The sequence below is a fragment of the Lipophrys pholis genome (genome assembly GCF_963383615.2).
Source record: "Lipophrys pholis genome assembly, chromosome: 22".
NCBI classification, from domain to species: domain Eukaryota; kingdom Metazoa; phylum Chordata; class Actinopteri; order Blenniiformes; family Blenniidae; genus Lipophrys; species Lipophrys pholis.
In genome coordinates, this window is record NC_137644.1 from 7,828,642 (window position 1) to 7,841,963 (window position 13,322).

A 13,322-nucleotide genomic window follows, 5' to 3' on the forward strand; every position below is an offset into this window, starting at 1 on the left:
TAAGTTGTGCCCAATTCTTTCATTGGTGAATAAATAAATAAATAAATATATATATATATATATATATATATATGTGTGTGTGTGTATATATATATATATATAAATAAATAACAGATAAATAAATTCTGCAGGGTGATATCCTGCCCTTTTTAAAGGTTTGTCAGCACTGTGATATTGTGTGTGAGAGGACAAAAATTACATACAATATTAATTTGTCCCACAATTCGTAAATTATGTTTACAGCAACTTTACTGCAAAATACATGGGGTTAAGTTATTTATTTATTCTTATTTTTTTTCCACAATTTTAATTCAAACATATTCCTTCTAAATGCGAAGTAATGTATGACAATAAACATCTACGTTTGAAATATTACAGTTGACATGAGCAATATGATATGATAAAAAAAAAATATTGTGTCTCTAAATAGATTAGTTATTACCACATTTAAAAAAAAATTAAAAGACAGACTGATTTAACTTAATGGCTTTCTATATTGTGATGTAAAACTTTTGAATGAGTACAGTGCTTCAATTCTTTACATTGTATGAACAGAGTGAAATTAATCTATGCAACAGGTGTGTTGTTTAATTTTCTAGGACTCTATCGCCTATATATCACCAACATCCTGTTGGACCGGATGCAGAACTCGTGAAGACTGTTTAACTTGATGAAAACGAATGAGAGGCGCGCCTTCTGACGTCACATCCACGCACAGGTTCCCAGGATGGGTCAGGGGCCTCCAGGGGCCACGAAAAGTATCTCTGCAGTCATGAGTAATATTGTAGTTTAATCTTACATGTGCTGAAAGTACAAAATTAAGTCATTAGTATGTTGAATATTTTGCTTGTCTTTGTAGTTTGTCAAATAGTTTGCTAAAGTTTGTTAAACAATTGGACCAGAGACTGATGCACATTTCAAAATGTTTTTCTCTCTTGATAAATAGCAGTGTGAACACACTCTCTTCAGAAGAGAAAACCTCACCTTGTTGCTTGTTCAGACACAGGAAGTTAAAGTTTCCTCATGTTACTTTCACACAAGTTACTACCTGCTTTTGTTTTTGAGCAAGATACAACAAAAAGTAATGCAACACACTAATTTACTTGGAAAAATTGTTTTGCAATCACTGCTTTAGATTTAGGATGACTTTCTGATTTCAAGTTCACTGCTTTAAAAGCTGTAAATAGGCGGCTCAGCTAAGACAGGGTAGACTTTGGACAGGTCATCAGTCCATCATGGGACAAATACACAAAGACAAACAACCACAGACATTCACATGTACTGTCAGTTAAGGGACACAACTCCTCAAAATGCATGTTTCTAGGAGGAAACCATGTCCATAATAACACGTTCAGGCAGCACCAATATGGGTATTTTATTCAAAAAGGGGAAACAATGCATTTTTTTATCCAGAAAGAGTTCAATAATGCAAAGAATCTGTGTGTGTCATGTAAACAACCTGACCACTGTAGGAATGTTGTTCAGGATGTTAATCTGACAGTGTTTTTAATCTCTGGATAAATTTGGTCTCCAGCACAGGAGGATGTGCACGAACTCACGAACATTTCCCTCAGAAACTTCAGTTGGAGGTCACACATCCACGCCTTCATCGGCTTCTGTTCTGCATGTGGTGACCAGCTCCAGGGGAAGAGAAACAACAAGGAGGTGGATGGAGGCGAGGGGTGGAGGAGAGATGGGGGTCTGGCCTCAAAGGTCGGCGAACAGCACCGTGCAGAGACCGACTTTACTGCTGTGGCAACAGGACAAACACACAGGCTGTACACTCTTTGAAGGATTGACCTCTGATCATTCTTAAATCCAGACAGATTACATTCATTAAAGGCTGTTCGGGCTTCATAACACAATGAAATGACAGGAAACAGAACAAGTTCCCAGTATACTGATAGAAAATGTGAACATTTTATGAACTATCAGAAAGAAATGAAGTGAGTATGACAAAATCAGTTTGTTATGTCTGATGCAAACATGGTGCATTAAACGCAACATTAGATTCCCAGAACATCTGGCATCAGGGCTGAATGATACTGTAATCCCCCGATAAATGACACTTGTTATTGTTGTGGTAAATCCATGAATATCATGAAAGTTCTCTTCACGACTTTCCAGGACTTCTTCGAGTGTTTAAGGATGAGTTAAACCAAAACTATCTAAAATCAAAACGTCATTTATGGTTGAATGCTGAATGTATTCAGATTTTTTTTCACTTTGTAGATTTTTATTATTGACTGTTGAGCTCCAGAGGCAATAAAAAGCATAATTGATCTTCTGTTAGAAATCTGCTGATTGGTCTCCGTGACACTTGTGAAGAATTCAGTAAAGGGAATGTCTGTTTTTAACAAATTAACTTTGCATATATCTGTTTTAATTCATTCATAGAAGCTGAAAGGGAGGAAAACCTTGGAAACTAGAAACATAATTCATATTGGTAGTCTGGGAAAAAAACGATAATTGTCTAACCAATACATCATTAGAAAAAAACTATAAGTAATAACTATGATTAGTTATAATCAGATAGAGATTCACTGATGAAACTACTTCTTTATTGTCTTCCCAACAATGACGTTACGTTTTCCACCCTTCCAACATTAAATCAGTGTTCAGTTTTCAGAAAAAGTGTTTAATGATTTAAAGGGATAAATAAAAATGTATTGATTCCCAACACAAGGTTAGCTGCAAATCGAAGTAAATCTACTCATTTAAAATGTGACTTTCAAGTGTTCCATTTCACAGTATGTGCCAATACTTTTCAGCGTCATTCAGCCCGTCTTAGTGTGGCAAAAGATGGAGGAAACAAACAAAGGTTATGTCAAAGTCTTCACACACATTCACCACATATTTTTGCATGAAAGATTTGAGTTGTGCAGCAGATAGAATCGCAGACCTAAACAAAAAATAATTCAATCTTAGACAATAAAAATAAACTGAATTGCAATCAATGTTAATAAAAATAAAAAAAAAACTCTCTTGCATATATAAATATTGAAAATGAAAACGATTAATGATTTAGTGCTCCTTGTTCTGCCTATCAACTACCAGCTGCCATTTACTAAATTATACCTCTATGTCATGTGCATTTATCGAATCGATTGATCCTCTTAATATCTATGGAACCACTTAATTACCATACATTAAATCTCCTTCTCAACATCAGCGTGGCAGGTCAAGTTAAATATCAGTAATCATGCATAGTTCTGGTTGCTAATCCTTGGATTATACTTATTTCTGTACCTTTAATTCCATCTGTTACATTGCCATTTTCAGAGGTTAAGAGTTTAATTTGGGCTTTAAACCACAGCTGCTGCCACCACGCAGTCGGCGATGTCAGGTTTGACTTGACCTGAAACCATAATATATTTTCATTCATTCGTATAAACAGACTTGAGACTCTTTGGATGTGACCTCCTTGTTGGTGTTTCTGCTCACAGCCGGTGACATGTGGAGAGAGGAGAAAGTTCTTACAAAAAAAAAAAAAAAGAGTCTGGGTGGTCCGTGTCCTTTTCGTTTTAAGCTCGGTGTGCCTCACAGGTGGTCCCTGTAGTCTTTATGAGCCATCGCCTCATTTCCAGGTGGCGACGGTGGGCCGGACGCCCGCGCTCCCTTTGGTGCCCTTTGACCCCAGCGGCTGGCCCGAGCGGCTCCGCAGGTCGCGCTCGGCGTTCTCGCTCTGCGCCTGCTCTTCGTCATACCTAAACGGACAGAGAGGGGTTCAGAGCGATGGGGGAGGGGCCTCCACTCCACAGCTTAACCGCCCTCCTCTGTGTGCCCATTGTGTTGAAACAAATGAGGATTACGTGTCTGAGAATGCTACACAGTAAGCCTTCGATAGCTCAGTTGGTAGAGCGGAGGACTGTAGTGGCATGTTCAGGCATCCTTAGGTCGCTGGTTCAAATCCGGCTCGAAGGAATCTTTTCACGTTTGGAGAAGTAGGCGCTCACAGTCGCGTGTCGAACCAACGCCGTCCCGCTCAGTGCGAGCACAAGCGTTCCAAAGTAGCAGCATTGGGACAGTTCAATGAGCAGCAAAACCATCTTCGTCCTCACATTTGGTCTCAAAACCAGGTATATTCGTACTAAACAACATATATATGTGTTTATTTCAGATTTATTCAATGAATAAACATTTGAACCAGCAACCAAAGCATACTTATACAACTTGTACAGCTACATAACTGAGCTATTAAAGAAAGAGACCGATAACTCCACACATTCCCCCCCCCCTTTTTTTTTTAGAGAAGTTAAACTAAGATATCAGTTTTCATTCACTTCAGTAACAAACTAAGATTTATTCTTCATTAAGTGAATTTGTGGCCGAATACAGCCGTAATACAAATCACAGGAATGTAGGTAAGTCATTGGTGCAGTGTGTTTTCACATATCCATCGTCTGAACATGTTGCAACATGAGCACAGCAACTTTGTTAATGAGTAACTGATGTGACAGCACGGGAGTCATTTGTACCACATGGTAGGTTCACCATATATCATTGAGTAACACTGTATGTGTAACAATTTGGCAGCACCTGTAAATCAATGAGTGCACAGCAGGTCTAAAAACACTTTCCTTCGAGCCGGATTTGAACCAGCGACCTAAGGATGACAGCTGAAGCCACTACAGTCCTCCGCTCTACCAACTGAGCTATCGAAGGAAGTCATGTGAGCTGAACAGGTGTGTCAATGGGAATGACTTATTCAGAGAAGTTCTGTAACCACAGGAGGTCAGAGGTCACTCACTGTGTGTGTGTGTGTGTGTGTGTGTGTGGCTGACCGTGGTGAACACTCACAGGACTTGGTAGTTGCCCATGGCCTCCCGTGGTGGGCTGCGGTTCCAGCGGCAGTCGGGGATGTCCCCGTTGGGCGTGACGATGTTGAGGGTGTCGTTGATGAGGTTGTACTTGAGGATGCGGTCGTTGGCTGTGCTGGAGGTCAGCGAGGGCGAGGCGTTGACCTGAGCATCACACAGACAGCGAGGTTCAGTTTATAAAAAAATGGATTGTATTTTCTGTGTTTATGATTCTTAGATATTTATATACAGGATCTCTAATGCAGGGGTGTCAAACATAAGGCCCGTGGGCCAAAGCTGGTCGGCAAGAGGCCTCGATCCGGCCAAACCACCAGGAGAATTGTTAAAATTTCAAATAAAACATTGATTTCTTTGGCAAATTTCTCAACACAACAGTGAGACCCGAGCTGAGATATCAGTGACGCTGCCATGAAAGCTGGCAAACAAAACTAACATAAGCCTCAAAGCCATGCTGTCAGGGTGAGTCGACAATAACACCCATATTACAACAGCTGTAGGTGTTTTAGGATATTTCACTGAATTTTGAACCAGAAGGTTTCATTAAAACTGGCTTCATGTTGAGATTGTAGTAGTTCTTTTGTTGTTGTTTTGTATTTAATATTTACATTTTCCTCACGTATACTCGGCGCCACAAAAGAGAAAAACCTTAAAGTTCAAATTTAAAGGTTATTATGGCAATATTTCACCACTTCGGCCCACTCAAGATGAAATTGGGCTAGATGTGTATACACACACTCCATATCATTGTGCTGGGCAACAAATTACAATCTTTAAACATGGTTTTATGGCCGCAATAAACTCATCTATGAATTCAAAAATAGTGCAAGTGCAAAAGAAACTAATGGGCAATACCATTTGTGTTTCCAACAGCAGTTATGACCAGTGAGGTGCTTTGGAACAAAAGCATTTTCTTTATGTTGTAGCAGGTAAAGTATCACTTTGAAATGTTTTTGTGTTTATAGGTTTATATTCAGAATCAATGAGAAACCGGAGTTTTAAAAAGAATCATCATCATTGAGGTACAATAAAGGTTCCGTTTTCATAAATGAACACATGAATTTGCGGTAGCCTTAATATAAACCGAGACACAGACTGATATGACTGCATCCGTCTTCTTTCCTAGTGAGAATAAAAGCTCAGCAGCTCAGAGTTTACTTTAAGGAGTGTGACGGATTACTTCTGTCAACACACTTTGCACACAGGGAATGTCGAGAACAGTTTTTTTCCTTGTAACCTGGACAAAAGCCAAACATGAAAAGATTCCTTCGAGCCGGATTTGAACCAGCGACCTAAGGATTCCCATGGTAACCACTACAGTCCTCCGCTCTACCAACTGAGCTATCGAAGGGAGATGACTCTACTGTGACTATTTCCCGGTGACACGACCTCTTCAGGAACCTACTTTAAAAGCAAGATGACAGAGGAAGCTGCGAGATGATTGAAGGCTGAGTAGGTTTGTAGCACACACATTTTAAGTTCCTCACTGAGGAGCGTTCATTGCCCTGAAACCAAATCCACGCTGCTCAGAATAGATGCGATTGGTGCCTGTGAACAGAAATAGTTCAGACCTAGCCTGGAAACCTGGCAGCACGTCGTACAGCTGTCACAACGAGTGCAGGAACAAAATAAAACCAAATGGCCTCATAATCGGATTAATATGGAGACTGATACAAAGGCGGCAGAAAGAGCAGTCGACAAATGTTACTCGGCTTCCCTTTTTGCTTTCAGAGCGGTTTGTCGGCGGCGCTGAAAGAGTTAAAAACACGCCTTCAGTTCACATGGAATACAGACAGACACGCGTCTACACACGCCTCACAGGCACTGCAAATTGCTCAACAATCAGAGGAAAGAAAAACAGAGTCACAGTGCAAGTGCTCTGGAGTAATATGTAAGCTTTGCAGAGTTGAGTCAGCCTTTGTAGAGAGGGAGAATATGTTTGTTTTTTTTAAATAACAAAAGATATGATTTTACGGCAGGGATGAGTTGAATAAATCCACATTTCTGTCCTGTTGTCTGGAGAAATGCAGCTCTCTTACTATTTCACTAAAATTCTCACAAATCCTCAACTCACACAGTCCTGGCAGCTGCTGCTGCGTCTTCGCATTCTTCACAAATCAGCTTCTTTTCAGAAGCATGAACATCCAGATTATAGAGCATCTTCCTCTCACTAACATCCAGATTATAGAGCATCTTCCTCTCACTGACATCCAGATTATATAGCATCTTCCTCCACTAACATCCACATTACAGAGCATCTTCCTCTCACTAACATCCAGATTATAGAGCATCTTCCGATCACTGACATCCAGATTATATAGCATCTTCCTCTCACTAACATCCAGATTCCAGAGCACCTTCCTCTCACTAACATCCAGACTATAGAGCATCTTCCGATCACTAACATCCAGATTATGGAGCATCTTCCTCTCACTAACATCTATATTATAGAGCATCTTCCTCTCACTAACATCCAGATTCCAGAGCATCTTCCTCTCACTAACATCCAGATTATGGAGCATCTTCCTCTCACTAACATCCAGATTATAGAGCATCTTCCTCTCACTAACATCCCGATCACAGAGCGTCTTCCTCCCTCTGACTGATGTAACTTCAGCTACCGAGTGAAAGTTTGTATTTGACAAAAATGTGGCAAACCGCTGAGTGACTCATTATTCAGAAATAACTGATTAAGATCTATGATGCAATACTTTGATGCATAAAGTCTTTAAATTCATAAATGTATGTATGTTGGACTCTGTTCTCGCTCTCTTCACTGTTGCTTTTTATTAGCCGCCTAAACCAACTGGTAGATTGAAGAACTCTGTAACTCTGGCCTGGAGGCGTATTTGCACGTTGGATTTCTCACCTCGATGAGCCATGGCTTCAACTTGTCATCAATAATGATGTCGTACCCGTAACACTCGAAACAGTGCTTGTCATTGTTCATCACAGGCTGCAAGGAGGAAGAGGAGAGCCTGGATTACAAGGAGGAACAATCCCATGAATGAATGTGATTCGTGAGGAACTTTTCAATGCAGAAAATGAGTGAATCAGCGAGGAAGGAAGTCAAGTAATCGGAGTACAAATGTGCCGATGCTCGTAGGCATTTGCACAGAACGTATGGAGGCCTGAGAGGGGAAATGAGTCAGATCACTTAAATAAAAAAAGAGAAGTGTGGATGAGGTCCAGGAAGCTACACAGCCATGAATTTCAGTTTCCACTTCTGTTAAAAACACTTTTTGATATCAAGTTTTTACACAAATCCAACAATCAGATTGAATCAGTTTGAATTTGACGTTAATTTGTGATATTCGCTATGGCTTTTTCCCTTTTGATTACTAGTGATATAAGAAATGGTCTTTGCACTAAACCCTATATTGGGATCTCATTTCTATACTTTGAAATTGAGCATTTCCATCCCTGGGTGTTGTTTAAGAATATTTAAAGACATTCTAGACTGCTAACAAACGATGACTGACATTTTTTTTTATTTCTGACATTGAATTACTCTTATATTCTGCGGAAGTTTAGAAGAAACAAAAAGAACTGTGAGGTTATCAGCCCGTGGAAGGCTACCTCCTATAAGGGAGTAGATTTTCAGTTGACCAGGTTATAGTATCTCTAATGAAGTCACGAAGTCAACTGGAAGAGCCGGAAGTTTTGAAAACCATTGACTTCTCATTCAAAACACGTTATCAGTCTCAACTGTCAAAACTGGAAGTTCAGGATGCGTGTGTTTTTTGACTCCTCCAGTCTGGTGAAAGTCATAAAGGTCACCTGGTTTGTGTTAACAATGCAAATACGACAGTAACTAATAGTACATTAACTCTACGACACATGACTGTGAAGTAGTAGTCCCAGTCAAAATAATACACTTCATACGAGATGATAAACATCAGTAATTCGACCAACATTGTGAGATTAAAACCTCACGGTGGTGAACTTACAGCTACGGCCTTCAGCGACTGCACCACAATCCAGTGGATCTGGTCAAACAGTCGGCTGGTCACCTCCTTCCCTCTGGTGCTCTCCAGGTACAAGCGGAGGTTACCGACGGTCCACTTGCCTCCGTGGACGTGGTTGTAGTCGTCCTGTGGGGTGAAGGCATGCGGTCTGATGACATGTTTCATTGTACAATGTCTTCGTGCGGCAGCGTGTAGAGTTTCGAAGTCGCAGGACTCGGACTCACCCCGTGTTTCTGAATGGCCACATTGGTGAGGTGAACAAACATGTTGTCCAGTTCACTGGTGCTGGGCGTGTACTTCACTGTGCAGAACCGACAGAAGCCGAGCTTGTACCTGAAAGATAAGAGGTTAGGTTTCTGAAAAGATTGTGACCATCAGTAATAACATACAGGCCACTTCTTTAAGCAGACAAGCAGGGACCTTTTCACTGCGAGCTGAGAGTCCTAACCACTACACCACTACCTCCACCCTTTCATTTGATTAAAGCGAGTCAGAGCAGTTAATCAGGATCAGGAAATGTATTTCTCACACTAGTTATCAGCTCATGTTAGTCATGGTTTATTTTTAGCTTATTCCACTGACGGCAAAGGCAAATTAAACAATATTTCCCAATAATAGAACACTATAGCTCAGGGGTGTTAAACATGAGGCCTGTGGGCCACAACAGCCCCACAAGAGGCTCCAAATCCACACAAACCACCAAGAAAACTGTAAAATTTCAAATAATACACCGATTTAAATACAAAAAAGAAACTTCTTAAGAGTAGTGGACACATCACAGCACTGAGAGCTGAGCTGAGGTGTCGGTGGGAGATGCTGCCATGAAATCCAGCTCGTTGTTATCAAACCAACCTCAAAGCCATGCTGTCAGGATGACTTTGTAAAAACATGCATAGGATACAGCTATAGACTGTTTTGGTTTTTTTTACATTTCACTGTATTTTGCAGCAGGAGATTTTTTTAATTAATTACCACTGGCTTTATGTTGAGATTATAGACATTTTTTAAAGTAATTTTTTATTTTTTTGTAAAAATCATGTATACTCTGAGCCACAACAAAGAAAAACTTTAAAGTTTAAATTCAAAGGTTGTTATGTCACTATCTTATCAGTTAGCTGTTTGGATGGATGGATGGATGGATGGATGGATGGATGGATGGATGGATGGATGGAAAGCTTACATGTAGCATTTCAGGGGCCGATACGTTGTGACCAGGACGTAGAGTCGCAGGTCGAATTTCTTCCCTCCGATTAACAGAGGATTGTCGATGTACAGCGAGATGACGTACGCCTCTTTACCACTGGACGCTGCAACAAACCTGAGATTAAAGAAGAAAACAAATCAAGCGTCAGCCATCGGCACCGGCCGATGACACGATGCACGAGGCTGATGAACTCACGAGGAGGTGCGGCTGTCTCGCGACCACTTTTTGATCTGCGACAGCTTGTTGATGAGGAAGATGCCTTTCCCCTGCGCCTTGCCGCACGGCTTCATGATCCAGGTGCTCGATGGATTCTTACGGAACTCCTCCACAAACAGGTTGTAATCGGCAGGGAGCATGAACGTAACCGGAACAAAATCTGGACGGAGCGAGGGAGTAAACACACAATCAGATCTGTGGTCCGCGAAGCTTCAAGGTGCCCGCGCGTAAACGTCAAGTACCCAGGTAAATGTATTTTCCATTCTCGTCCTTCTCTGCCAGAGGGCTGCTTTCCTTCTCCAGTTCCTTGCGGTAGCGCTTGATATTTTTGATCATCAGGTCCTTTCGAGTCAGCTCGTAGTGGTTGGGGAAGTGGTTCACCATCTGGTCATCTGACAGGCGGTAGCCGGTGTCCACGCTGAACACGTTCCTGATGGTCTGGATGCTCATCCTGCACCAAACAAACAGATTATATACGGCAAAAATGTTTATTTCAAAAGGTTAGTTTAGAACATTTGAATACAATATCGATCCAAGATAATCTCAAATCTATACATTTTAGAAAATAGTACTAATTCATCTTTAGTTAAGAAGAAATATCTTTTAAAGAAACAAAATCACTTCACTTCAAGAAACCTTAGACTACAATAAATGTAAATTTGAATGTTAGTAATACCTTTGGAACATGTAAAATCAGAGAGAAGACTCTGGATCTCCTATGTCATGGGGCTGGGTGTTACAAAAAATAGATTTCATTACTATTAGTCTGACGGATATTGCAATTTGACTTTAATTTTACCTGTAAACCTCAACCACAGTGCAGAGTGCTTTTTTTCTTTAAATTTAATTTCTTGCAGCTAAGATCCACTCAGTAATTCTTACATTCTATAATACTGGTGACAAATATAGACCTGAAGTGACATTTGGAACATGCATGAGACTCCAAAAGCTAAATATTCCACACAGGTCAGTAACATTGTTGCCTCTTGATTTTTATACTAGAGGGTCATGAGTAGAATTATCACAGACATGATATGATGGCGCCACTTGGTGTCAGAAGTAGTTAATACATGCGTACCAATCATAAAAGAATATTAAAACAATGTAAGTACAGGTTTGTATGACCAGCCCAAGACATTTGACCAGAAATATTCACATTTTTAAATGCGAGTTAGAAAGTTCCAAATCACTTTTGTGTGAGTAATAATCCACTACTGAAAACCTTACATCTCTATGTTAGTACACAGTGCAAAAGGTAGAAGAGGACACTCTCAATAAGTCCAGGTACATTGGTGATTTTATGTATTTTTTTTTTGTATATTGCCTTTAATGGGTCTTTTTTCAGCTGCTGTCTGTAGATTCGTTCAAAAAAATAAAAAAAAATATCAACAATGATGCCGGACTCAAGTGGAAGGAAAGTCTACGTTCAGATGGATAATTGGCATCAGACCTACTGTAATGATGCCACATGGAGTTAAAAACAAGGTTTATGCATTTATAACAATGTATTTTATTATAACATTGTAAGAAAAACAAGTCTGTATGACCAGGAACCTACTTTAATTTGAAGAAATAACGCAGCTATTCTGACATTTCCAGCTCATTTTCTTTATTCAAAAAGTTATTTAAAATTATTGCTCAAAAGTTTTCATATTAGGAGAAGAAGAAACCATAATCGTGCACAACGAACTTGAAATTTTAAGTAACATTTCTAGGTAATGTCTTCAGGATATGGATATAGGATTTTTTTTTTTATTTTGTCATCATTGCATTTCGACAATAAAACTTTGTTGGCACTTTTAAAAACAACACAGTGTAACAAACAACAATAAATAGCTTTATAAAAGCAAGTATAAAAAAAAGAATAGAGTATTTTAAAAAGTGTAAAGGTGAGATTGTGGCCACTCTCCTGCAAAACAGGTCCATGCATTCAGATTTTTTTGTAATTGTAAATAAAGACTTGCGGCCTTTACAAACTATTTGTTGGATTACTACCAATGCACTTGATGTTTGCGTGACAATTTTATCAATTTAAAAAACAAGTTAGGGACATTAAACTCGGTAGTAACCTATATTGAGGTTTTAACTCTATGTAATGGCTCTGGTAAGGTGGGGTCGTTGCCTCCCTCCTGCACAATAAGTCCACGCATTATAATTTTTGGAGAAGTAAAAACCAATTTCTGGGGCTTTAAAAACTACATCTTGGGCGTTTGCATGGTGTAGGTGCACTGTGCACGAGAAACCTACCAGTAAAAATTCCAGTCGTCGTTTTCCGTCACTTGAATCCATTCCCTCTTCTCAAAGTTATTGATGAGCACTGATTTCTCGATGTCTGTCACCCACTTCACTTTACCGGCCATGGTGCCTCCCACTGTGTGGGGGAGCAGTGGGGGAAAATAAAAAAACACACACATGAGGTGAACAGAAACATGAGAAGCACTGCAGATTTCACATGTGCATGCAGTTCGTGTTGCAGCATGAAGTGTGTGTGTGTGTGTGTGTGTGTGTGTGTGTGTGTGTGTGTGTGTGTGTGTGTGTGTGTGTGTGTGTGTGTGTGTGTGTGTGTGTGTGTGTGTGTGTGTGTGTGTGTGTGTGTGTGTGTGTGTGTGTGTGTGTGAGTGTGTGACCTGCAGATGAATGTCAGGAAACAGCCAGTCATCGGTAGCAGCTATCAGGGCAGGTTAGCAGGCTGCTGCTGCTGCTGCTGCAGAGGCTGGGCGGACTTCACCACTTCACCACATCATGACAGCGTGCAGGAACAAACCCGCACCCCGAGCAGTCCTCCCGTGTCTCGGTTAGCATCCAGCTGCAGCCATCGCTCGCTCTTTCTTTACGGCTAACAGGCGCGAATCCATCGATCCATCGATCCGACTGTCGTGAAGCTGAAAGCGGCAGAGAAAACGCCCCGCAGCGGGCAAATGTCACAATAAGAGCCTCTTGTTTCTTCAATTGGAGAGGGAGGGGGAAAAAAAGTCAACGCGTTTGAGAAAAAGGTGGAAATTAGAGAGAACTGAGAGAATCTATGGAGAAAAATATCTTATTAAAAGACGTCTTTATGGGTTTGGTCCTCCGGAAGAATTACCTAGCAACGGAGGACGCATTGACGTCACTGCAGGG

General features: G+C 40.5%; 1 protein-coding gene across 1 annotated transcript; it reads right to left on the minus strand.

Moving 5' to 3' along the window:
• Positions 1-1,352: 1,352 nt before the first annotated feature.
• On the minus strand, positions 1,353-13,098 carry ttll1 (tubulin tyrosine ligase-like family, member 1). The gene is made up of 10 exons (XM_080492307.1): positions 12,833-13,098; positions 12,453-12,576; positions 10,448-10,656; positions 10,185-10,365; positions 9,966-10,103; positions 9,010-9,118; positions 8,768-8,911; positions 7,687-7,773; positions 4,801-4,964; positions 1,353-3,707 (listed from the first exon to the last, which is right to left on the minus strand). The coding sequence occupies exons 2-10, from the start codon at positions 12,563-12,565 to the stop codon at positions 3,578-3,580; spliced, it is 1,275 nt and encodes a 424-aa protein (XP_080348433.1). The 5' UTR covers positions 12,566-12,576; positions 12,833-13,098; the 3' UTR covers positions 1,353-3,577.
• Positions 13,099-13,322: the final 224 nt, after the last annotated feature.

Bases quoted from the DNA above. Each gene is read 5' to 3' on its own strand.
- ttll1 (XM_080492307.1), bottom strand. From the start codon at position 12,565: ATGGCCGGTAAAGTGAAGTGGGTGACAGACATCGAGAAATCAGTGCTC. The intron at 10,366-10,447 runs GTACTTGACGTT...CGCTCCGTCCAG, and splicing joins TGGAAAATACATTTACCTGG to ATTTTGTTCCGGTTACGTTC. The intron at 7,774-8,767 runs GTAAGTTCACCA...TCCTCCTTGCAG, and splicing joins AGTCGCTGAAGGCCGTAGCT to CCTGTGATGAACAATGACAA.